This window comes from Desmodus rotundus, chromosome 10 (genome assembly GCF_022682495.2).
Source record: "Desmodus rotundus isolate HL8 chromosome 10, HLdesRot8A.1, whole genome shotgun sequence".
Lineage (NCBI taxonomy): Eukaryota > Metazoa > Chordata > Mammalia > Chiroptera > Phyllostomidae > Desmodus > Desmodus rotundus.
In genome coordinates this window covers 40,713,964-40,740,127 of record NC_071396.1, presented here as the reverse complement: position 1 = coordinate 40,740,127, position 26,164 = coordinate 40,713,964, and the positions used below count along the sequence as shown (strand labels likewise).

General features: G+C 51.8%; 1 protein-coding gene across 5 annotated transcripts in view; it reads left to right on the top strand.

Moving 5' to 3' along the window:
* The window catches only part of SMURF1 (SMAD specific E3 ubiquitin protein ligase 1), a 103,982-nt gene extending 99,969 nt beyond the window's left edge, over positions 1 to 4,013 (top strand). For 3 of the 5 annotated variants that reach the window (XM_053912564.2, XM_053912566.2, XM_053912562.2), the window contains 2 exons: positions 1,503 to 1,587; positions 3,027 to 4,013. In XM_053912564.2, the coding sequence (XP_053768539.1) occupies positions 1,503 to 1,587; positions 3,027 to 3,126 (185 nt within the window). In that variant the 3' untranslated portion in view covers positions 3,127 to 4,013. The remainder of the gene's footprint in view (positions 1 to 1,502; positions 1,588 to 3,026) is intronic. The other 2 variants (XM_053912565.2, XM_053912563.2) reach the window with 1 other exon arrangement.
* Positions 4,014 to 26,164: the final 22,151 nt, after the last annotated feature.

Sequence of the window (26,164 nt, the reverse complement as noted above, 5' to 3'; positions counted from 1 at the left end):
AGGTCTTTGCAGAGGCAGAGGCGGCGGCGGCAGGTGCCGGCCAGCTTAGTGCCCACTCAGGGCTGCATGTGGAATGACCTGGGCGAGATAGGGCCCAGGGAGCCCAACGCCTCTCCTCCCTCTGCAGAACTGGTTGACAAAGGGAAGGTATAAAGAACAACAGGTTTTGGGAAAGAAACAGAGTTTTTAAAGTGTACTGTGGATTCATCTGGAGGTCCAGGAGAGAGGGGCCAGGCCTGAGTATCAGCAAACCACGTGGGTCCTTGGCTCCTGGTGGCCTCCCTGGTGCTCAGCGTCCTGACCCTTACAGGGGGGCTGCCTGGCAGGCTCACGTCCAGCTGGTGCCCGTGCACCCTCTCATCCCTGCTGAGCTGACTGGTCCCTGCTCACCTGGTCTGGAGTGGAGGAGGACAGGGGTGGGAAGTCCGTAGACACCCCGGAGTCTGTGCCTCACGAGGAGGCCGTGGGGCTCACAGGCAGCCATGAGCGGTGGAGAGAGTCCCGCAGGCTTCTCCCTGGCTCTGCAATTTGTGAAGTTTCAGATTTTTGTCTCTCGATAACCCTGATAAGAAGGAGTAAGGTGAAGAATATTGATATGTTAAAATTTAATAGATTGAACTCAGCATATTAATAGTGATAGCAGGTATGTTTTGTGTATAAAACATTGGGGTGTTCAACCTGTGGCCCACGGGCTGTATGCATCCCAGGATGGCTGTGAATGCGCCCCAACACAAAATCGTAAATTACTTAAAACACGATGAGGTTGTTTTGTGGTTACTTGTCACAATGTATTCAATGTGTGGTCCAGAGATGCCAAAAGGCTGGGCACCCCTGTTAGACTTTTCCTCATTTTGAGGCTTTATTTATTTTTTTAAAAGATTTTGTTTACTTATTTTTAGAGGAGGGGAAAGAGAAGGGGAGAAACATCAATGTATGGTTGTATCTCACGCGCCCCCTACTAGGGACCTGGCTGGCAACCCAAGCGTGTGCCCTGACTGGGAATCGAACCTGTGATCCTTTGGTTGGCAGGTCGGCATTCAATCCACTGAGCCACTCCAGCCAGGGCCATTTTGAGGGTTTACGAGTGAGAGGAGTTACCTCCGTTCCCTTGGGCGTTGGCCCCAGGCACTGGTGTCTCTTACTTTCCCGTTGCACTTCTGCCTGGAGAGTTTTTGTGACTGCGGACCTGCTTTTGTTCCACCCGGGCCCTCCCCTGCCTGCCAAACATTTCTGTTTAAAAAAAAGTCCCTGGTTATGGAGGGTTTCACCCTTCAAATGCCTGCACTGGGGCAGGCCCTCGGTCTAGGGACATAGGCAGTTTCACCAGCTTTTGCTCCCCACCTGTGACTTTACAAATGTCTGGGGTTCGTCGCATGGTGGCCAGGCAGGTGGCCAGGCAGTTGCCGCGGGAACTCCAGGACCCTGTGGCGGGGCTGAGGGGGGGGTTGGCATGGGCCGGGCTCTGCCTCCGAAGCGCAGTAACTAGAATGCTGTCTTGTAAGGTTCTACAGGCGCCGCAGGGCCCCGGCTGTTCACCATCCACCTCATCGATGCGAACACGGACAACCTCCCGAAGGCCCACACCTGGTAAGGACGCCGTGGGGTGTGCTGGTCCGTGTGACTTTCTCACCTGCTTCTGACTGTAGCACTGAGTCCCAGGTACAGCTGGCGGCCGTGGTGCCAGAGTCCACGGGGACAAGCATTTGGCAGCGTGTCATATCTGAGAGTCGTCCGCAGTCTCTTCTGTGAAACTGGGTTTGTCATGAGATGTCCCGGTCCTCACGTCCCTCGGCCATGTGTGCACATGCCATAGTGAGAACTGTAGCCTCTAAGTGGGTCTTACCGGTCTCCCCTTTATCTGACCTTCCTGGGGCCCTGAGGTCCCTCTGGGCTTTGCCCCTGATGGATGGGCCTTGCCTATTGACAAATGCATCCTCCCTAAATTTCAAGTTAAATAACATTTGTGGTGGGTTGTTTCCTTTGTGGTTTAAAAATCGAAAGAACAGTCACCTCCGGGTCATAAGAACCAGCCCCGCGTGTTGTCACTGCAGCGGTCTGCTCGGGAGGCTCCTGACTGGGGGCCGAGGAGGTGGGTCCCCACGCTGACTGGGCTTCCTTGTGTGGAATCGGCCGTTCACCCGGGACTGGGAGGACGCTGAGCCCCGCCCCTCGCAGGCGAGGAGGCCCGGGTGCCGGGTGTGCGCACCAGGCTGCCCTATGCTCCCCCAGCATGTCAGTGCTTGCTGTGAAACGGGGATGAAAAGCTCCCGAAAAAAGACTGCGACACCATTGTGCCTGCCCTTTTTTTCACGAAAAGCACCCTTGCATATCCCTTACAAATTCAGTAGGCTACTCTGTCCCCTGGGTCGTGACTGGTTTGTGGTTTTTGATTTGTTGAAATAATCACTTGTTAGAGGTGTCTTTTTCTTTGCACAAACATTGGGCATGGACTTCCCTGTGGGAACATCGAGTTGGAAGTTTAGGGTTCACTTCACCTATGAGAGGCTCGACATTTTTCAGTTTTGCAGGGAGCTTCCCAGACTGCCCTGTTCTGGTCTCGGGTCGAGTCACAAAGGAACAGACAGGCACACAGCAGTGGCAGTGGGGACCGACTGTGTCCAGTCTGGGTGTGCCGGTCTGTAAGGACCATGCTTCTGGTACTCAGTCACTTCTCCCAAAGACAAAGAGCGAGCCAACCAAGTTAGAGCTTTGCCCTCTTATCCCCAGTGAATAGCAATTTGGTTTTATTTTGGTTCTAAAGAGCTTAAGATTTATTTTGCTGTGTGTTGATTTAAAAAGTGCAGGGGTAGGGGGTGTCTACTCACCTCTCCCCACCTCTCCCCGCAGAACTAGGGATGAGAGGATCCCCCTCCCTCCCCCCACCCCCTGCACGCACACCGGCACGCCCGTGCACACGGCTGGCTGGTGGCTGTGAACTCTCTGCCCCTGCCTGCCCTTGCGTTTGAAGCAGGTCCCAGGGCCAGACTGCCGCCAGCAGTGACTCTCACTCTTTGGTTCCATTCCAGCTTTAACCGGATCGACATTCCACCCTACGAGTCTTATGAGAAGCTCTATGAGAAGCTGTTGATAGCCGTGGAGGAGACCTGCGGGTTTGCTGTAGAGTGAAGAGCAACCAAAGGCAACAGATTCTAGCTCACGACCACCAGACCAAACGCCTGTCGCCTTCCCCGCGCCTCCCGCGAAGCGGGCTGAGGCACTGGATTCTCGATAACCTGAGGGAAAGGGTCGTCTCCCCTCGTTTGTGTTGGGGGAGCGAAAGGGGCGGGGGGACTTTGGTTGGTGGCACCCACCCATACTTTTCCTCCTTTGCGACAGCACTCCCACGCCCTTCCATCACCCATCCAGTCAGACACGGCCAGGTTTAGATGGGGCTCCGGCCACACAGGATGTCCTGCCACGGCTGTAACACGCGTGGCGCACGGCGGGCTCACTGCCCTGCGGTCTTCACGGGGGTGGCGGCCTGCGGGCCGGGACCCGGGCTTGCCCACGGAGGGCGTGCAGCTGGTCGCTGTGCCAGCTGTTCTGTCTCAACACAGACCTTGGGCCCCTTTTCCAGTTGAGCTCAGTTCCAGACTTCACACCCTGGCAGCCCGCCCTGGGTTGCAGGTTGACCGCTCCCTGAGAACTCACTGTGTGATACACGCGCCCTGCTGCCCTGCCCCAGCGGGAAGCTGGAGCTGCTTTGGGAAGTAAAGGGATCGGGGCAGCTTTAGCTGGAGGCCCTGGGTACTTCTTTTTAGGGTATCCTGGTTGAAAATTTTGTTTTGCATAAAGAAGAATGATCTTTCTTTTTAAAGATCCCTTTTACCACGTTATCCATCCAGTTGGGAATATTTTTCCAGTGACACCACCATGATGGGGCTCCCGAGCGGTGGCCCCTGCTCCACCTGGTTTGAGAGAGGGCAGCCGGCTTGCTCGGGTTCTAACAAACTATTAATGCGGAAACTTGCTAAGAGCTAAACTAATAAAACAAAATTCTATTATTACAGCTGCTGGCTTGGTGAAAACTAGCTTAAAAGGGAGACGGGGAACAGATAACCTCCATGACCGAAATCCACCCTGAGTTGCTAGCTCACGAAAAGTAGGGTGTGGTACAAGCCTGGCAGCAGAGGAGGGCCGCCCCAGCCCCACCACTCTGCCGGTGCCCTGGCCAGGGTGCACATGGGTTCGAGCGGTGTTCTGACAAGCGGCCCGGTATTCCAGACAGCTGGCCTTCGGGGAGAAATGGTGGCGGCCACAGAGGTGCCCATCCAGTTTTTGTTTTTGTTTGGGGGAAGTGCAGGGTCATTTATTAGCGAGACATATCACTGTTGAGATCTCACTGTTGATGCTTCTGAGGTCGGTGCTGGTCCCCACCATGGGTCTGAGCTGGGTCTGGAAGGAGCTGAGACGTTTCGTAACGTCTCAGTTACGAAACGTAAGCTGTTTTGGTGCCCTTGTTATTGCCAACGCCTGCAGACGGGGGCTGGGTGTGAGGCACGCTTACCTTCTGCACCCCGCTGTTTCCTTGCCTTGCCCCCGAAGCCGTCTATAGGCTGACATGGGGGGCACTCAGACCCTTTCCCTGGAACCCCCTACCCAGAGGTGGGTACCGTTTGTCGGATTCCATGGCTTCCAGAGAGCTGAGCCTCCGGGCTGCATGCCGGGGTTCTAGACAGATGGGCTGTCAGGTGTGATTTGCTGCAGAAGGAAAACTCAGTCCATTCGCACACCCAGGCCAGATCGTGGGCTCTGTCTTTCCAGAGGTGTGCTGTGTCACAGTGGGGCGCATCCTATCTCCTTTGCTGTGATACTTTCTGAGGGTGTTCTAGAAACTAGCTCCAGGGGTCCGTCCAGTCCCTCCTCGGAATCCCCTCCTCTAAGGGAGACGTGAACAACACAGACCTCCCACCAGCGAGGTCTGCTCGCCCGGGCCCCAGCGAGGATCTGTTGGTGGAAGAGACTCGGAAGCAGGAATGTTGCAGGTGACTCCTTTAGAACGACCTTCCTGCTGTTGGGAGCCGAGACCGCGCCTCAGCCTCTGCACCTGCCAGCCCTGTGCTGCCCCCGCACCAGATGTCCCCTCAGCAAGATGCACAGGGTCACGTCCTGGCTCCTCCTGGAGCTGCTTGGGACATGCGGTGCCCGTCCGTCCGTGAGGCCCGGGCTCTTCCTTTCCACTTACACTTGCGCGTGGGCAGCTCAGCCGCTGTGTTAGCAAGGAGCCTGAAGGAGCGGAACTTACCAGAGCTCCTGTTTACTCTTGCCAAACAGGCCTCTGTCAGCGGCACTGTACTTCTGGAACCTTAAATATTGACAGTTGTTTGGGCCTTTTGAACTACCCAAAGAATAGTGTAGCAAGCACTTGGTAACCACTTCCCCTGACCCCTCTGGGTCTGCAGGACCCCCCTCGACGCCAGCTCCCCTGTGTGTTACCATTCTCTCCATAATCCCAGCCGGCCACCCTGTCCCCGCTGCTCTGCCCGGATGCTTCAGGCTTGCCCCCACTGGCGGTCAGCAGCCGACCCTCAGGGATGACCACCGCTCTGCCAGCGCTGTAGGTAGGAGGAGTGAAGGGGCTGTGTTCGGGGCCAGTAACTCGAGCTCCCTCGACCTCTGGAGGGAGAACCACCACCCGCCCGCCGGAACTGTGGCCCCTGAGCCCGCTCGGCCTCATGATCCAAATTCAGGTCAGGCGGTCTCCTCTGCGCTGTCGGGAGGGGCCTCGTGCAGAGGAAAGGCCCGCCCACCCCGTCTGCAGCCAGGCATACATAGTATGAATTTTTAAAATTTGTTTATTTTTGTTTCTCAACCACTTTATAATGTATTTTTAATTTATTTTGTAATGTCTTGTTTTTAAGTATTGCTGCTATCCTTGTTATTCTTCCCACTGTTTTTATTGCTGATTTATTTTGTGAAAGTTGTACACTAATATTCTGTTTTATGTCAAAATGAAAAGTATTTAAAGAAATACTAGTTCTATTTAATGTGGTTGTGGAGCCAGCTGGAAACGTAGAACTGACAGAGATCGTGCAGCAGGCTGGGCCCGGAGGCCGGGTCCGCTTTGTTACGTATGCAATAAACTCACGACGTGACATTTCCGGCATCTGTTGTTTTGCTGTGGAACTGAGGTTCCGGTTTCTTGACGGTGCCACAGGAAGGAAGTCAGTGGTGGGAGACACTGGCCAGGGCCTTGTGCGGGGACGGACGAACACAGGGACAGACCTGCAGGAGAAACGGAGGCAAGCAGGCCTCCCACGAACGCGCCCCATCCAGCACTCACGGCCCGCGTGCGATCCTGGCAGGTCGGCTTCTCCTTCACTCACTGGCCGCAGCTGCTGCTTTGGGTTTTTACTTTCCTTTTCGGTGTATTTTATCGTGATAGGTTATGCATGCTGGTTGTCAGTTTAACCTGAAGTCAATGCACGTGTGTCCGGAGGCATTAAGTACATTTCACGGTGCTGCGTAGCCGTCCCCAGGGTCTGTTCCCCGCGCCTCTTCCCAAACTGAAACCTTGCCCATTAACCAGTGACTCCCATCCCTCGTCCCCCCCCCACTCCCCAAACTCCCTGCCCAGGCTTTGGTGGCCTCTCCTACTTTCTGTCCATGCCTTTGCCTGTTCGTCGTGCGGGTGGGATCACACAGTATTTGTCCTCCTGTGTCATTGCACTTAGCATAATGTCTCCAGGGTCCACCGCGTTAGAGCCCATATCAAAGTTTACTCCTTTGATGGCTGAGTGGAACTGCGTTGTAGGAGCGTACCGCGTTTTGTCGTTTTGTGGGTCCATCCATTTAACGATCACTTGTGTGATAGTTACCTGTGACAACTCGACCGGCCGCAGTTCCCAGAAGCGATACGAAAGACTGCGGTCTGAAGTCCTCTTTGATTTCTTCCAGCAGCGATCTGTAGTTTTCAGTGTGCTAAGTCTTTTGCCTCCTTGGCTGAGTTTATTCCTAAGAACTGTATTTTTTTCAATGCTATTTTAAATGGAGCTGTCGTCGGAATTTTCTTTTTGGACTGTCCGTTGTTAGTCCACAGAAACGCGATTGGTTTGTCGAGTTTTACCCTTCAACTCTGCTGCTGTCGTGTGTTCGCTGTAAAGGAGTGTGTGTGTTCTCTAGGGTTTTCTGCGTACTGAAAGGTCGTGCTGTCCACAGACAGATCATTCTATTTCTTCCTCTCCAAACCGGGTGCCTTTCGTTTTCTCCTGCCTGACCTCCGGGCTTGGACTTCAGTGCTGTGCTGAACAGAAGTGGCGAGAGGGGGTGTCTTTGTCTCGTTCCTGATCTTGAAGAAAAAGCTTTCAGTCTGTCTCTGTTATGAGAGTAGCTGTGGAATTTTTCACATATGGCTTTTATTATGTTTCTTCTGTTCCTAGTTTGTTGGGTGTTTTCATCGGGAAAAGGTGTTGAATTTTGTCGGATGATTTCGTTGCCTCAGTCGAGACGACCGTGTGGTTTCCCCTTCTTCGGCTGTATGGTGCAGCGCGCCGACTGCTGCTTTTTGCGTTGAGTGACCCTTGCATTCCAGGAGTAAACTGCTCTGCCACGATATCTAATCCTTTTCCGGGGCTGTTGGATTCAATTTGCTAATATTTTGTTGGAGATTTTGCATCAATATTCACGAGCGATATTAACCCATAGTTTCCTTTTGGTGTCTTTGGCCTCACAGAACGAATTAGGAGTCTTCCCTCCGCTTCACATTTTTGTAGGCGTTTGAGAGGGACTGGTGTCATTTCTTCTTTAAACGATTGGTGGGACTCACTTTGTTGGCAGGGTTTTGAGGACTGATTCAGTCTCCTTACTAGTCACAGGTCTGTTCCGATTTTCTGCTGCTTCGTGACCCAGTCTTGGTAAGGCGTGTGTTTTAGGAGCCTTGTATATGCCTTTTGCTGGCGTACAGTTACTCACAGCACAGTTGGCCCTTGAACAGCGTAGGTTTGAACTGCCTGGGTCCACTTACTGAATAAAAACCCTGGATTTTATCTGACAAATACATGGGAGATTTTTCTGAGACTTCCTGACTGCTGTGAAGCGGTTGCATTGATTACCCAGGGCCGCCCTGGAGCCCTCGGATTGCGGCGCGTCACCCGCGCGCGGGCCGCTGTACCTGCAGGTAAGTGCGAGTTCCTTTTTCCACATCACCACCTCATCTCTGATGACTGATGCTGGTAATACCTGTAACTTCCCTGGTGTTTTATAGGACAGTATCGATGTCATTACTGATAACTCCTCTTGTAAGTAGTAAACGTACAGTGTCCATAAAGACAGCACAGTGCTGGAAACGAGTTTCCCTTAATGATTATCTTAGTAACACTTTCTTTATCTAGCTTAGTTGATTCTTTTTGAGATGTTATTTATTTATTTTTAGAGAGAGGGGAAGGGAGGGAGAAAGATAGGGAGAGAAACACTGATGTGCGAGAGGTATATAGATTGGTTGCCTCTCGCGCGCCCCCAACCGGGGACCTGGCCCACAACCCAGGCATGTGCCCTGACCGGGCATTGAACCAGTGATCTTTGGGTTCGCAGCCCACACTCAGTCCACTGAGCCACACCAGCCAGGGCCTAGCTTAGTTTTTTATAAGAATACAACGTATAATACATATGCAAAGTATATGTTAATTGGCCGTTTGTGTTACTGGTAAAACTTCCAGTCAAAAGTAGGCTATTAGTAAAGTTTTTCAGGAGTCAAAAGTTGTACATAGACTTTCAACCACACAGGAGTTGGCACCCCTCATCCCTGCGTCGTTCAGGGGTCAGCTGTGCTCTCGTAATCCTTTCTATTTCTGTGAGACTTACAACACTGTCCCCTCTTTTCTGATTTTATCTTTTATTCTTTTTAGCTAAAGGTCTGTCATTAAGTTGATTTTTTTAAAGAACCAACTCTTGGCCTCAATGGTTTCTCTGTTATTTTTCTATTCTTCATTTATCTCTGCTGTAATGTTACTCCCTTCCACTGCGAGCTCAGGGACTTAGTGTTTTCTTCCAGTTTGTCTAGTTCCTTGAGGTATGAAGGCGGTTTCCAGTTGGAGACCCGCCGCCTGTTTCAGTGGAAGCTCTTACGCTGAAATCTCCTCCCTGGTGCCGCTCTTGGTTCTGATACGCTGCAGTTGCATTGTCCTTCGTCTCGACAGATTTTCGAATTCCCCTTGTGTTGCCTAATTTCCAATTAATATTTGTGAATTGTTTTTCATTACTGATTTCCAGTTTCCTTCCATTGTGGTAAGAAAAACACTTAGTATGGTTTCAATCTTTTAAAATGTGTCGACACTTGTTTTACGGCCCAGCATGCACCCCCTGGAAACTGGTCCCTGTGCCCCCAAGGAGAGCGCGTGTGATGCCGTGGCTGGGAGGGGGGTTCAGTGTGTGTCTGTCAGATCTGGTTGCTGTGTGTGGTGCGAGTCCTCTGTTCCTTCCCGCTCTGCCCTGGTCGGTCTGCCTGGCTGACAGTGGGGTGCTGGAAGCTCCTCCTGTTATCGTGAAGCTGTTTTGCCCTTCGGTTTTTCAGCGTTTGCTGGGGGTCTCTGAATTTATTTTTGTTGGATTGTGAGTTTCTTCAATGTGTGTGTCCGTTTTTTTCTTTAGCATTTCTGGCAAGGCAGGCCTGTCGGTAACGAGCTCCCTCAGCTTTTCTGTATTGTTTCTCCCTCCTTTTCAAAGAACAGTTTTGCCGGACGTAGCATTCCGACAGTTGTTTGCCTTCATCGATTTGAGTCGATCAGCCACTGCTTTCCGGGCTCCGAGGTTTCTGATGAAGAGTTCGCTGGTAATCTCGCTGAGGATTCCTCGTATGTGACAAGTCTTTCTTGCCGCTTTGCAAGAGTCTCTTCGTTTTCTTTAGACCGTTGGATTATCGTGCGTCTCGGTGTGCCCGTGGGTCTGTTCTGCTTGCAGTTTGTTGGACTTCCTGGGTGTGTAGTATCATGTGTTTTACGAAATTTGAGAAGTTTTCACTCATTATTTCTTCAGCTACTCTTCCTGCCCACCTCTCCCCCCCTCACTCCCCCCCTCACTCCCCCCCTCACTCCCCCCCTCACTCCCCCCCTCACTCCCCCCCACTGGGATTCCCACAGTGCACATGTTTGCTGAATGGGGTCCCCAGGGTCCCTGTGGCTGTGTTCACCCCTTTTCTTCATTCCTTTTTCTCAGCATTTCAGTTGCCTTTTAAGTTCACTGTTTCTTTCTTCTGCCTGCTCACACATGCTGTCGAACTCCTCTAAGGGACCTCCGTGTTGGTTGTCGTACGAGGTGTCCTCTTCCTGTCCCCGCCACGCCCTCCCCCAGTCCTCCGAGCAGCCCCGGCCGCCCAGCAAGCCTGCCGTCTGCGCTTCCTCAGCCAGGAGTTCTTGTGAGTTTCTGTTGAAAAGTGAACACCCGAGTTTTACAGTGTACCTCTGGAACTCAGATTCTCCCCACATGTTCTGTTCGTTCAGTTGCTATCAGTGTCTCTGCTCAACCTGAGGTAGGAGCTCTCGGCCTTCTCGGGTCTTCCCTGCACCCGCCTGTCTCCCTGGGCGTGAGGGTGGGTGGCTCTCTGCGCCCCGCCCCGACGGGAGACTGCATGAACACACACACAGCCTCCCGTTCTCCGTAGCTCCAGGTCCCGGCACAGCCGCATTTGGTGCTGTGCTCCAGGGCTGACGGGGTGCATCAGGTGCCAGCTGAGCCAGGGAAGGATCCCCCCCAAGTCCTTCAGTTGTTGGCAGAATTCATTTTCTTGTGGGTTTGTGACGGAAGGTCCTGGCCTCTTACAAGTTTTGGGCTGGAAGCCATTTCAGTCCACAGAGGCTGGCGGCACAGTTGCTTTTGAATATCCTAATTCCTAAACGCTTGGCTCCCCAGAGGGGGAAGGATAAAACAGCTGAGGCTGTTCTTTAAGTCCCCCGTGCTCCTGTTTAGCTGGCGGCGGGGCAACAGTGGCTGCCCAACTCTGTGTGTGCACCTCCTGGGTCCAGAGCAGCGATCAGAACGCAGAACCTAATGGCTGGAGGACAGGGCCGTACTTTCTGCCCTGGCTTCAGCAAGTTGCACCGGGAACGCGGGGGCGGCACCTGCCACGGGCTGGGCTGGGGCGCGGGCAGCCACTGCTGCTCCAAAAGCTGGAGTTGACCAAGTCAGTCCATTTACCAGCCGAGCTCCCCCCGAGGAGCCACAAGCATTCAGACAGACTCTGGAGTTGCAGAGTAACGACTCCAGGTTCTGCAGCTCCGGTTTTTGTCTAGGCAGAGAGAGGTTCTTGCTGCCTCCTGTCCTCTCGGTGGCCTTGCTGTCACTCTGGTCACCCCTGTCTCCATCCAGTCACAGCGTGTCCTGGGCTCGGCTCTGTGCAGGGACACGGAGCTCCGGGCCGGGCTCATCGGGGCTTTTTTCACGACCAAAGCCACGGTCGCTCGTGTTTTTAAACAAGTCTTACACCTACCTGTGTCCCCTCACCTGACCTGCCTACTACCTTGACGACTTTTTAAAAGCCTGCTCTTTTGGAACTTTCTAGTTTGTTCCGTCGTCCTTCCATCCTCTAACGTAAACACGCCCTCCCTCAGGCAGCCACGTCAACAGCTTGCTTGTCGCCTGCATTTTCCCTGGTGGCTGGATGCAGACGTGTACATACACACACAGGTGTCCCCTTGTCGATGCCCGTGAGAGTCGGGGCAGCATCGCTGAGAGCACATAGGCCCTGGGGTTGAATGCTGGCTTTGTAACGTGAGCTTGTGCGTGCTGCCTAACCTGTGCCTCCGTTTCCTCACTTGTAAAACGGGGGTGAGAGCACCTCTCTCCCGGGGCGTTGTAGCACTTGGGCGTGTGCTTGTGTGAAGTGCTCGGAGCGGTGTGGACGCAGGTGGGGGGCAGGGGGTGGCTGTGGTCATGGCTGTCCCGTCCTGGCAGTGCGTCTGACCTTCTGCACCTCACTTCCCTCGGGGCTCCTCTGCACAGAGCGGGGCTGCGGCCTCCCCGGGGAAAGCAGGAAACCCAGCTTGCTAGGCAGGGTGTTGGGTGGGCACTTTTGGAACCAGAGTCTCTGACGTCATCATCTGGGGCTCTGGGCAGAGATGCACCCCAGTTGTGACCTCCCTGCAGACGGGGCAGGATTAGGAGGTGTTAAAACAGTCCTGAGTTTGAATCCAGCTCCAGTCCACAGCCCTGTGACCTTGGTGGGGGGGATTCCTTGACTCTTGAGCCTCCATTTCCTTAACTAAAAAAGGTCATGGATGATTCTCAAAAACTTTGGCAACAGAATCTGATGAGACAGCCTCATGTTTGTACAGGCTCCCATTGGGGAGGCTGAGTCCTGGTGGGCTGAGGGAGCCTGCTGGACCCTGGGGATGCCTGGTCCTTGGTCTGGGTGGGGGTGAGTGAGGGGCCAGGTGAAGGGCCCACCCTCAGAGCTGTGGCCTGAGAGGAGAGCCTCCCCAGGGGACGTCTGCCCCTCCTTCCCGGCTCCCACACAGGGCTGGGGACCCTGCTCCCAGCCACTGGCCCAGGCCTCTCACTGTCTCACACCCTGGGCAGCGGGGCAGCATTTGTACCCCCCGTTGCCCATTAGTCTCCCCCTACCCAGTTCTTTGATAAGAGCTTTCCAGTTTTCCATGCAGGACTACGCAAGCTCCCCAGCCACCGTGCCCCTGCCCCTTGTGAGCTGCCACCCCTGAGCCCTCCCCTCAGCCAAGCACCCGCCTGGAGCCCCCACTGCAGCCAGCAGGTCCCAGGTGTCCTCTGAGCAAGGGGCCGTCCGGAGGGAGGGTGGGCCAGACTCAGGCCCACAGTGTACCCACACTTACCCCTGTCTGGGCTCCCTTGTCCCACTGTGGCCCCCTCCAGCCCACTCCCCACGAAGCCATCACGCGGAGCTGGCGAAGATGTGAGGCCACCGCAGGGTGCCTAAGGCCCGGAGCGGCACCGTGCAGACACAGGTGGTGGGAACTGGACCTGCAGGGACAGCGCCGCTGGGAGTGCAGAGCCCGTCAGAAGGTGAGCTGGAAGGGTTTTTCAAAGAACCTGATAGAAGTGGCTGAGTTAGGTTCGGTATTTAGCCACATAGAATGCATACTTCTTTGCCCAAATTGGTGGAAAAATAAGGATGTGCGTTATGCGTGGGCAGTGCTAATTCCGTATCTGCTCCTTGTCTGTGAGGAGAGACAGACAGAGGTGCGTCCTTTCCTCTGCCCCGCCCCGGGGTTTTTCCAACCAGCTCCTCCTCCGCGGTCCTTACACTGGGTGTTTCTCGACAGAGCGGTCGGCCTGCCTTCTGCCTAGAGCTTCTGATAACAAATACTGTGCATCCAGAGAGTGAGTCTCTACTCTAGGATTCTCTTCTTGCCCCTTCTCCCTCTCCCCTCCCCCTCTGCTCCCACTTTCTCCTCTTTGCCCTCCTCCCTCCCTCTCGCCTCTTCCCCGCTCCTCCACTCTCTTTTTCCTCCCCCCTCTCCCTGAGATTTCTGTCCCTGGTTCTTTATTATGATTCCACGGGAGCACACGGACATTCTTCGACCTGACAGTGAAGCTTTATGCAAACCTTCCCTTTCTTACTCTGCTCAGTGATGGTGGCTGGGGCGGCGATTGTGTTATCATCATCCAGGGGTGTGTTCGGGAACCTCGCACGGGGCTCTTCTACCAGCAGTCATTCCTTATGTAGGGCAGTGGTCCCCAGCCTTTTTGGCACCAGGGACCGGTTTTGTGGAAGGCAAGTTTCCCAGGACCGGGGACCGGGGCGGGGGTGGTTTCGGGATGATTCAAGTGCATTACATTCAAGCTCACTTCCTGCCAGGCGGCCCGTTTCCTGATAGGCTGGGACCGGTACCCGTCCACGGGCTGGAGGTTGGGGACCCCTGACTTAGGGGAAGGACACGCGTGCATACGTCAGATGCTTGGAGACAGAAAAAAAGAAATGACGAATCATTGTTTCAGTGAGTAGCCTTGATCTCCTTTCTGTCCCTGGCCCATATGAGTCATGATACTGGCTGCCTGTTTTCGTTCACCTGTTTCTGGCCCACATTGCAACTCTGAGAGCAACCACGGTGGGTCTGTGGTGTGGCTCGTCTGGAATCTGCCCCCACCCCTGAATTGGATGGTCAGGGGACCCCGGTTTTAAAGGAGGACACGAACTCTGTGTCCTGGCATACTGTTCTCTGTTTTAATAGTGTTCATTCACGTGCTTGCTTCTTGATTTGTCTTTACCACTTTTAAAGCGTCTTGCTCGAACTGGGATCGTAGTGACTGTGTGGGAGCTGGTGGCTGGAAAAGACCACCCCAAATCAGGGACATTCAGAAGCTGATTAAGGTGAGCGCTCCGGAGTCGGTCTGCTTTCCGAAGGGCAGGACATGCGAAGGACTGGCAGACCGGTGTGCTGTCCACTGTCAGGTGACAGGACTGTACCCAGGCAAGCTCTTGTCTTGGCTAGGATTAAGATGTTAAGTCAAAATTGGGTCTTTCTTTGCTCTTCTTAAAACTTAACCGGTTAGAACATTTGGGTTACAAATGTCAAAGGCTTCAGGCGCTGCTGTTTTTATTCTTGTTAATGTGCTTTCATTTATTAAAAAAGATTACGATGGAGGTGCCTGTTTTGTCTATACCGTGTACGTTACTTCGAAAGTGCGCAGTTGTGACGTTTTCTGAAGTTGTGCGCTGGAAGGAAGGAGGTAGACCGGAGAGGGTTTGGCTCCTGTAGTGTGTAAGATGCATGGTCAGTGCTAACGTGGGCTCAGCGCGTTTCACTCTGCAGGATGGTCGACATAGGGTTATTATATGAGAATTGAAAAGCAGAACTCTAGCCCGGCCAGGTGGCCGCTAGGTTAGCAACAGGGCTCTGGCTTTTGTTACTTCTTCCCTCCCAAGGCATCCAGCCCGCTGACCGAGGGTGTTGCGTTGATCTAACCTGAGCAAATCATGTTGAGAGGTAATATATCTCTCTTGATTATGCTAATTGTCATATTCTGGCTACCATCACTAGTTCTGTTAAGGGTCTTTTTCTCAGCTGACACTTTTACCTACAAAGACTCATCAGACCATTGCTTGTTTTGATTTTACACTGATGGGGTGATTTGCAACACCCCATAATTGCTGCAGGGTTGTTTCAAAACCTTTGAAGTATTATAGCGGCTGAATATCTCTACAACCATCTTGAATACATCTTCTGATACGCGCAAGATTTAGCAAAAAGATAAAGGCTGGATAATATGTACTTTCAAAACATATTTTTGTTTGATGCTTTCTCTGCCTACCTTCCACTTATCGTTAATGCAAAAGACATTAGTGATGATTTGGTAGTATTAATTTTGTAGTCATGGCTACCCTGCGCTAAATTTATTTTCATTAAACACTTATTAGAGGATTTTAGAGCAGCTTTTAAAATATTATGTGAAATATGGAACATTGCTGTCTTTTGTATTAATGAGATAAAATGTGTGATGGGAAGGAAATCATCTTGACCTACACGTCACAGCTCTCCGAGTAGTGTTCCCAGGATTCTAAGATTTCTTTGAAGGTGCGACATGTTTGACATTTCTAATCTGTTAACTCCTGGGAATTTTCAGAGCAGGGGAGTCCTTTGCAGGTGGGCAGATGGCTTCATCGAAAGGTCTTCTTCGCGATGGAAGAGCGGTAGAAACGCGTGTTCTCTTGTGCGTGGTGAGGAGCGGCAGCCTAGCGTTCTTCTTGTGGATTCGTGCGCGTATCTTTTCCCAGCAAACTTGTGTGTCAAAGAAGCATCAGAGGTGGCTCCACATTTTAAAGTAGCTTTTAATACATTCAACCTAGCGCTTCTCAAACTTTAATAAGAATGCCTGTCACCTGGGGATTTTGTTAAAAGGCTGACTGTGTTCCGAGGGTCTGGGGTGGGCCTGGCATTTTGTATTTCTAAACCAAGGCCAGTTTCCACAGGTTTTTCTTGGAAGGGACCACACTGAGTGACGAGGATTTCACTAACAAGCCCTACTTCCCTTCACTGCACCCGTGCCCTTCATTTCTCGCGAACTAGCGCCATCGTGAATGAAGCCTTTTCACAGCCGGAACCGACTCTGTGCCCGTGAATTAATTTCCCTTGTCTGTCATACAGACGAGCACAAACTTAGTGGCTTAAAACAACGCACGTGTATCTTCTTACAGTTCTGTAGGCGGGAAGTCTGACGTGGGCTCTAGGGGCTAAGATCCACCTTTCCCACTGGACTGTAGGCTCCTTGAAAGCAGGACCGTGCATTTTCTCTGCTCCTCCTGGAGACATATTTGAGAACCTACTAAGTGCTAACAATTGTGCTGTGTGTTGAGGATACAAAGATGCCCCTGGGCAACTGATGGTTGGGTGCACAGTCAGATCTCAGAAACTCGGAAAATGTGGATGGAATTGAGTGAGGTGGGAGGTTCGGGAAGGCCAGCACGACACTGGGGTTCAGAGGGACGTGTTTGTGAACTCTGCCTGCCTTTTTCTTAGGTCATGCAAAGCAAGGCGTTAGGCCTAATTATTATAGGAAAACTGCCTTGATTTAAGTATATTAAGTTTTGAATTTGGACGTGTCTATAACTTTGTAAGATAACAAAAATCTTTCAACTGATGTGAATAGAGCTGGAGAACATAGGGAAATAGTTGAGTGTGTGGAATCGCAAGGCTCAAGACGCTTCACTGAGCGAAGGCTACACGTCTGCGGAAGCACGATGCAAGCGTGGCCGGTTGGGCGTAGTCGTGGACACCAAGGGTGCGGGTTTGATCCCGGTCAGGCCGCGTGCCTGGGTTGCAAGTTAGAGCCCAGTCAGGGTGTGTTCGATGTTTGTCTCGCTGACGTGATGTTATTCTCTCTCTCCCTTCCTCTCTCTAAAATCAGTTCAACAACAACAACAGCTGTCCTCTGGTGAGGATTAAAGAAAGCAAACTCACAATGCTGCTAGACCTAGCGCGGCGATCCCTTTGCAAGCTATGGAAATATTTAATCACTGCTGTACACCTTGAAACCGACACAACATCGCACGTCAACTGCAACTGAAAGATGAATTTAAGAAATCAGCGGTGAAATATGTTACGCTTTGATCCAACACACCGTGCGGTCTGTCCCAGCACAGGATGTTCTGGCTTTGGCGCCTACTGGCTGAATGTGAAGAGAACTGCGTACCTGAGACGTAGCGTCACGTGTTTCTGTAAAGCATTAAAACTATGGAGCAGAAATCTTCATGCTCAGCTGTTTTTAGAATGTCTTTTGTGTTAGAGTAAGTGTTGACTCAGCCACAAGAGAAATATTGCGACCTCCCCAAAATGTAAATTTATAAAGTAGAGCATTATATCTGCCTTAGCGTGCTTCCCATTTTTAGCTGACCGGAAGCCTATGCTGTGTGACACACGTTCCTGAGAGGACCCTAGACCCCTCACTGTGCTCTTTATTACGGCACGGACTGGACCATGGCTGTTCCGTGCCTCCTGTGCACCGGGCAAGCAGCGAAGCCTGGACAGGGAAGCCTCAGGGTGCGGGAGGAAGCGAGCGGCGGCAGTGCCGCTCCAGTGTTCTGCTGGGGGTTCTGCTGTCAGACCTCCCCGCTGGTATTCGATCGTCTCCTTCCCTCCATTACAGACACCTAGCCTGAAATCGGGAACCGAGCTCCCTAGGGCTGATTTTTCTTTCTCCTGGCTGTGTTCTGTGTCCCGTCATTCTTCTTTCTGCAGAGCCATTCCTTCAACATCGCTTTTGTGTGTGTATTTGTACCTGTTGGATGGATTCCGAGGACACGAAGATGTAGTGAGGATGGTCCTACCGGAGGGCATTTACCTACTCAAGGGAAGTCACCTCCAGAGTGAGGCACCCATGATTCCTACTGGTAGCGAACACTGGCACGTGTGATAAAAACCTAGTTTTTCACTCATAGCAGAAAGAAAATTCTTCATTTTAGGAATTCAGAAGTATGTTACAACTTTTTAAAAAATGGAGTTAGGGACTGAATCAGTATAGGAAATGCAAGGAAACACCATGAATTAATCTGACAAACGCTTTGGGCAAACCCATAGCACAACAATGCATTTTCTCCCTCCAGCAAATTCTGGTGTAGTTCTCTGATTTCAGATTACTAAAAACAAAGAAACACCCTCTTCAAACAAAATTTAGGAGTAATTTTTCTGAGAGAATTCTTTAAGTTTTGTAAAAGAGTTAGTGTGTATACATTATTTCACCTAAATATTGAAACTGAGGTGAATTTGCGCCCTACTGAATTGGGCTTGCTTTCTAGGTCATTTTAAAAGGCAGGCAGGCCGATCCCTCTGTCCTTTAAAAACGAATTGTTGCTGGATTCACCGTGTTCTCCCGCTGGCTGGTTTCACTGTCGATTTTAAGGGCCGTCGTCTATAACACCAGTTTTTTTAAATGAACGTTTTTATTTCGAATGAATTTTAGGTTTACGGAAACACCGGGATGAGAGTACTGCTCCCCGTATTAACTTCTTACACAACCACCATACTTCTGTTGAAAAGAAGAAGCCAGGCCTACCAACCAAGCGCCCGACTGGACTCACATCTCACTGGGGTTTCAGCCGCTGTCCCGTCTCTGCGCCCGGTTCCAGGCCGGGGTGCTGTCCTCGTCATGCCTCCTTCCCCTGCTCTGGTGACAGTTGCTCCGTCTTCCCTTCTTTTCAGTGTCCCCGGAGGTTTGGAGTACTGGTCGGACGTTTTGGAGAACGTACCAGGAGTTTGCCGTGATTATACGGGGTTTTGTGATGTGGGGGCATCCCGTAGAGGTACAGCGTGCACAGCACAGGGTGTCGGGGTCTGTGACGCCTGTAGACGCCCCTGGGGGTGTCAGCCTTTAGCACTGGTCAAGGGCGTCTTTCCAGGTTTCGCTCCTGTCAAGTCACCATAGTGCACCTCCGGTCCTTTGGAAATGTGGCCTTAGCCCTGGCCCGCACTCACTTTGAAGTAGCGAGATTGGCAGGGTTTTTACATGACCGCCCGCATAAACTCCGTGTAATCCTTTTCACCTGGGCTCGTGAATCTGCTGGGACGGTGACAGGGAAGGGGACAGCAGCTGCCGTGCGCAGACTGTGTGTGAGGCTGGGGGAGAGCCTCCTGGGGGAACTGAAACGTGGCCCCCATTTTATCAGAGGGCCGTGTGGCTATGACGTGAGAGTGGCCTCTTGGCACTGAGAGATTTTAGTTAATTTGTTCTACAGCCGTAGAGAATGACTTCGAACATTATAGGGAGTTAACGCAGATAATGAACATAAGCAAACTTACATCCTTTTGCTGTGAGCATTGTCTTTTATGCCTTATCTATAGATGACTTCTAAATGGAAGAGAACAGTGAGTAAATTGTTGTGGTCATAAATATATTCTGCACAATTGAAATATGCGCTGGGAGCCCAGAGAGTCGAGTGAATTCTCCTTTCTCCCACTTCGGTGCTCAGAAATCGTGGCTCACTTCAGTTTGCTTTAGATTTAGTTTTTGGTCAATAATATTGTACTTAAAAAACCCTTCATTTTTCTCTAATAACAAGAAGACAGACCTAACCCCCTTACACATTTATTTCTGTTTATCGAATAGGATCCCCGCATCTTTATTTGGAGGCAGACGTCGTAGAGTCAGTCGATTCTGTGCCAGTTCGGACAGTTCGAATTCTCGGCCCGGCGGGCACACGCCCGCTTCGGCTGCGCTGTAGCCTGAGCTGTCTCTGGGATGCTGATGAACACTCCAAAAGCCCTCTTTGTCCCTGAATTATCTGTTGGCCGTGATCAGGTCTGTCTTCTTCGCTGCTGGTTATCTTCACATGGCCAATAATCAGTGCTCGCTTCTTCCTGTGTGAGAGTGAGGGACTGTTCGTGTGTGAGAGTGAGGGACTGTGTTCGTGTGTGAGAGTGAGGGACTGCGTTCGTGTGTGAGAGTGAGGGACTGCGTTCGCGTGTGAGAGTGAGGGACTGCGTTCGCGTGTGAGAGTGAGGGACTGCGTTCGCGTGTGAGAGTGAGGGACTGCGTTCGTGTGTGAGAGTGAGGGACTGCGTTCGCGTGTGAGAGTGAGGGACTGCGTTCGTGTGTGAGTGAGGGACTGCGTTCATGTGTGAGAGTGAGGGACTGCGTTCGTGTGTGAGAGTGAGGGACTGCGTTCGTGTGTGAGAGTGAGGGACTGTGAGAGTGAGGGACTGTGTTCATGTGTGAGAGTGAGGGACTGCGTTCGTGTGTGAGAGTGAGGGACTGCGTTCGTGTGTGAGAGTGAGGGACTGCGTTCGTGTGTGAGGGTGAGGGACTGCGTTCGTGTGTGAGAGTGAGGGACTGCGTTCGTGTGTGAGAGTGAGGGACTGCGTTCGCGTGTGAGAGTGAGGGACTGCGTTCGTGTGTGAGGGTGAGGGACTGCGTTCGTGTGTGAGGGTGAGGGACTGCGTTCGTGTGTGAGGGTGAGGGACTGCGTTCGTGTGTGAGGGTGAGGGACTGCGTTCGTGTGTGAGAGTGAGGGACTGCGTTCGCGTGTGAGAGTGAGGGACTGCGTCCGTGTGTGAGAGTGAGGGACTGTGTTGGTTTGGGCCTCTGATGTGTGTGTACATGAGCTTTACTAGTAGCCCTGTCCCCTGAATGAGAAGACTGGTTGGAATCTCTGACTCCTCTTATTTCTCTGAGTCTTGTTGACCGACGGGATCTGTGGTCAGAGGCGGAGTGCTGCCCTGTGAGGAGTTTGCTCGGGTCCCGGAGCAGGACTTGTGGGGTAATCACACCACACGAGTGCTGCCGCTTTCTCTAGGCAGTTCTTTACACTGTTTTTAGAAGAGGCTAAGTGTGTTTTATGATGGGAAGAGGGAGGTAAGCACTGTGTGGAGGCTGTGTACAGAGAGAGAGAGAGTGTGTGTGTGTGTGTGTGTGCAGGGTGTGTGCTCACACGTGTAGGTGTATTTGCCAGTGTGTTTACTCTATGGAGAGACATTAAATAAAAACTACTTTATTTGCTCCCTTCCCTTCTGTGCTCTACGCCCGCCTACACTGCGCTTAGTCCATCTGTGACTGTACTGGGGGGGGCGGCCTTCCCCCGCAGTCTGACCCCCTCCTGGTCTTCCTTTCTCATGAGTAGATCTCCGTGTACACTCGTAAGAGGTCCATTCCACGGATAGGTTCTCCGGCTTTAAGCGCAGTGCCGGATAATGAAACCAGTTTTACTCTAGGTTAATTCATGCCCATGAGTTAAGTTCCCACAGCATCTCCTTGGCTTTGTAACAAAATGACAGTGAGTGAAAATGACTGTATTCAAGGACCAGCCGTACTTTCAGACTGCCAAAAACTTAGTCTCTAATTCCCAAACGCCCAACTACAGATCTCCTCGCTCTTGCACGTTTATTCATGTCTTGGTTCTTTGTATCATACGAGGGGCAGGCGTGCGTGCACACCTTTGAACGAGCACGGAGGCGCTGGCTCACAGCCCTCGTTCTCCCCTGCCAGTCTCGGGCTCCTTAGCCTCCCGCCTCCCGTCCTTGTCCCGCCCCACCCCCGCCAGCAGAGGCTTGCACAGGCAGGCCTCAGGGAAGCCCCCGAAACTGTCTTCTGACTTCAAAACAACCTCTGTCACAAAAACCATAAGCGGACACAGGAGAATGCCCACAGGCCGAGGAAAGCCGAATATAGTCCAGTGTGCCGTCGACACGTCTGAGAGTCCTTCACCATTCTCACTGGGGAGCGGCCCCTGACGTCCGTGCAGAAGGCTGGGCTGGGCGCCGGCCGGCCAGCGAGGGAACCGGCAGCATCATGTCCGAAGTCCTGCCCCTTGGTAGGGCTCGTCCTCGGTGTTGATTTCACTGTGGTTTCTTTTTCTTTCTTTCTTTCTTTTTCTTTTTCACAATCCTCTGACTGAAGGAGAACTTGGCGAACCCTTGCGTAGTCAGGCGCCCGCGCACCAGCAGGGGTGCACATTCTGGGCTCTAGCGGGCCAGACGCGTTTCCGCGTTACTCGGTTGATGGAGGGACGGCACCTCTGAGGGGAAGTGGTTTTCTTACTGTATACACAGGACCTACACGGCAGAAATAAAGGACTTCCACCTCAAACATCAACACACGTGTTTTTGAACTTTTATTGACAATTAACGGAAGGAGAGACGCAACCTTCAGAGCTTCCCTTATGTGTTTCCAGGACGGGGATGAACTGAATGATCATTTCCAGCCAGGTCCGGGCTCTGTCAGGCGGGGACGCCAAAGGACTCTCGTGGGTGGACGTGGTGGCTGTGTCCTTGCTGTTCGTCTCAGAGAATTCCTTTGAAGAGCCAAAGTCCTCGGATTCCCCTAATATCTCATTGAGGACGTCAACACATATATGCACATCTACATCTTTTGCCATTTAAGTTTTTCAACAGTTACTACTTTAGGGAAAAAGTCTGTGATCCCATTACGGCTTATGAAATTGTGTGGTTTTTGTTTGTTTGTCTGAAGCATTGTTTAGGGCACAGACCAGGGCTCCGTGACGGTTCCCATCCCTTTTCCTTCCAAGTGTGTCTCCTTCGTGACTCTCAGGCCACGGTTCTGCGTTGGGTTCCAGCGTCAGGAACCATAGAAATGAGCCCTGGGTTACGATTCATTCACAATGGGCTCCAAGTCCCTTGAAGTCCCTTCCCTCTAAATATTTACGCACCTTAATTTGACCTTGCCTAGAATTTTTCAGTCTGTCACCCTGGCCTGCAGAGCACGTCCCCTGTTACTTTGACATCTCAGTGTCCTGGGGAATCTGCTGTGTCCATCTGCAAACTTGAGTAAGGCCAGCCCTGGCCAGGCCAGTGCAGTTCGTCGGCTGGGCGCTGCCCTGCAAGCGGAAGGGTCACGGCTTTGATGCCTGGTCAGGGCACATACCCGGATTGCAGGTCCACTCCCTAGCCGGGGCGCCTATGAGAGGGAGCCGGCTGACGTTTCTCTTGTCCACGGATGTTTCCTTCCCTTCCCCTCTCTCTGAAAACAAGCAAACAAACGGGTCTTTAAAAACAAAGATAAGACCATATCTGACACTGATCCTGCAGGAGCCCTGCTCTTCACACTGCTTCTCCTGGAGATTAGATGTGGCTGCCGGTTATTTATTTTTTTAACTTATGGAAAACTTCCCTCTTTGTGCCAGTTAGGCATAAAATGTCTTGCCACATAACTTGTTAAGAGCTGTTACAGGCAGCAGCGTGCTACTGATTTCTGAGGACAGAGATTGCCCCTCTGCTTCCTCACATCGCCGCCGAAACCCCCGCTCCCCGAGCCCCCACAAGAGGTTCTACTTAAATAATTCATGGAATCACTTGTTTTCCTGGTGGGTTACATTTACCAAAGCCATTTAAATTCTTCTTCATTGATTAATGAAAAGACAGGGCCAGAAACTGGCAAGATGAGGGTGGAAGTAGAATATCTCCTAGCAAAAGTATTTTAAGAAGAAAGTGCTTTCCTTTAAAAACTTCAAAGCCAGGAGCCTCGGATTTGTGCGCAGAGCCTCCTCCTGGGGCTGGGTGCGGCCCTGCCCTGGCTGGACCCAGGGACTGCGCAGGCCGGCACCGAAGCATTCATTCCAGCGACGGGTTTCGTTTACGTGGAGTCCGGACGTATGCGTAACTCAATTTCTAATAGCTGTGTTTTCAATCTGCCTTCCATTAAGTAACTGTGGTTAAACATAACCCTTGTCTATGGACCTTTTTAAGTCTGTGTGTATTAAAATTTTTTAAAGGTTTATTTTCATGAGAGAGACAGAGAGAGAGAAACATCGATGTGAGAGAGAAAAATGGATCGGTTGCCTCCCACATGTGCCCCAACTGGGGATCAAATCCGCAACCTGGGCATGTGCCCTGACCAGGGATCGAACCGGTGACCTTTTGGTGTATGGGGCGATGCTCCAACCAACTGAGCCACACTGGCCAGGGCTTTATGTGTCAGTCTTTTGGAATTTGAATGGACTATGAGCACACATCTGAGCAGAGCGTCTTTACAATACGACTCACGACTAAAGCACTCCGCGTGACCTGAGCAGACTGCGTCCTCAGGCCGAGGGTGTCGTGTGTCCCGCGGAGTTTTGTAGCATTTGAGCACTGCATGCTTGGTGTCTTATGATACAGAGGCAAGGGGCTGAAATTATTTTTTACAATAAAACAACTAATGTTTTGTCTAAGTTGCAGAAGATTAGCATCAGCCTTTTAAAAGCAATAGGGGAACATTTGATAATTGAGGGACAGCTTGGGTCAGGGTCATATAACTGAGCATTTTTTATTCTTTACTGTCTGTTGTTTGCAAAGCACGGAGTTGATGGCGGGAGCTACAGAGACAGTTCAGTGTCCTCGAGTTTACACTGATTATGGCTTAGCAGAAGAAACAGGAAGTAACCAGGAGGCAAAAGAGAAGGACTCTGCAGAGGTTCTCATTTCCATGGAGACTGTGAGAGAGGCCCTGTTACTTCCATTGGTCGTCTGTCCCAAAGCTGCAGGGAATCTGCATTTGAACTAAGTCTGTGCTCCTCACTCAGCAGGCATCTCGAGGTCAGGGAGGCCGAAACGGGAGAGTCCCTTTCTCTAGGCTTCTCACCCCCAGCCAACTCCCAGGCTCGTTTCCATCCTGTTTCCCGCCCTGTACACTTGGTTCTCAAGAACTAAGTTTGTGCCCTGCCTGGTGTGGCTCAGTTTTGTGGAGCATTTACCGTCTGGTAAAACGAAATGTTGCAGGTTCAATTCCCAGTCAGGGCACATGCCCGGGTTGTGGGTTTGGTCCTGATCAGGGAGCACGTGAGAGGCAACCAGTCGATGTTTCTCTCTCACACTGATGTTTCTCTCCCTCCCTTCCTCCCTCTAAACAAAACCAAACCAAACCCCGTAATTTGTACATCTGGAGCTACTTGCTAAACTGGGCACAGGTGTAGAGGATAAGATAGATAGGTCTTCAACTTTCTGTACTTTGTGGGCAAGACAACGAACCTTTGCCAGTCGGCCAAGAGGGTATCACGTGTTTTTACAGGAATTCTTGACGTGAACGTGAAGATTACTAACGTTCCTGATTTTGACAAGAGCACGTAGGTTTTGAACTTGAGTTGACAAGTTAACCTTACATCCGTTCACTGTGAAGTTGAAAGTGACAGCAGAGTGATGAGCATGGGTGTGTCCCTGTGACCGGGATCTCGTTAATCATGCGGGAAGACACGCCCGCAGTCTGCTAGCTGCCGCAGCATTTCTGCCCTGTCACCCTTCAGTGTCTTTTACTCCCCGAGGGCCAAGCCTCCTCCCGCCCGGTTAGGCCTCAGGGTCACACTCAGAGGTGTTAATAAAGGCACCATGAGAACTGAGTAAACGAGCGTGAAGACCAGGGAGGCGTCGGGGCCAGCACGGCGGGAGGAGCCCACGTTTCCAGCTGACTGCTTGCGGAGATGCTGGGCTTCTAGCTACTTCATGTTCTACGAGTCCTTTCCAATATGTGTATTTTTGTTCTCCCAGATGTTTGCACTAGTAAGTTTCAGGAGTTTTAATAAAAAGACTCTATAGTCGTTTCACGTGTTGTGAAAATTCTTAGGAAAAAAATTGTTGCCTCCTATACGCACCTCCACCGGGGACTGAACCCACAACCTGGGTATATGCGCAGACTGGGGAGCGAACTGCAGCCCTTTGGTGTTCAGGACAGCACTCCGACCGACTGAGCCACCTGGCCAGGCAGAACGGTGCTTTTCAAACAGCTGGTGCCCAAGCTCCCTCGGAGCCGCCTGGCCTCGCTGGGCCGTGTAGAGCTGGGGCTGCTGCTCCTGACTTGCTGTCCCTCTTCCCCTGCGCACTGTCTGTGGGTCAGGGGCCCTCCGGCCCGAAGATCGCAGTAGGAATGTTCCACAAAATCGTCACGTTTAGTCACAACAGCAGCTTCTCAGAGAGGACGGGCCACCTCCTTGGTGACTGAAGCCTAATTTGGACGGGCAAACTGTCATTCCCAGGGGGCAGTCATTCACACACACGTCCGTTCGTGACTGCTTGGGGCCAGGGACTGGTGCCCACTGTAAAACTGGAACTGAGCCACTTCAGCGTCCGGTACGGGGGCGGGGGGGGGGAGTGGGGGGCGGTGGTGGGTCGTAAAGGGTAAAGGGGGCCAAATGTATGGTGACAGAAAGAGACTCGACTTTGGGTGGTAAACATACGATGTAACATACAGATGACATTTATAGAACTGCCCACTTGAAACCTACATGATTTTATTAACCAATGTCACCCCAATAAATTTAATTAAAAAGAAAATTCCTGAGTGCTGG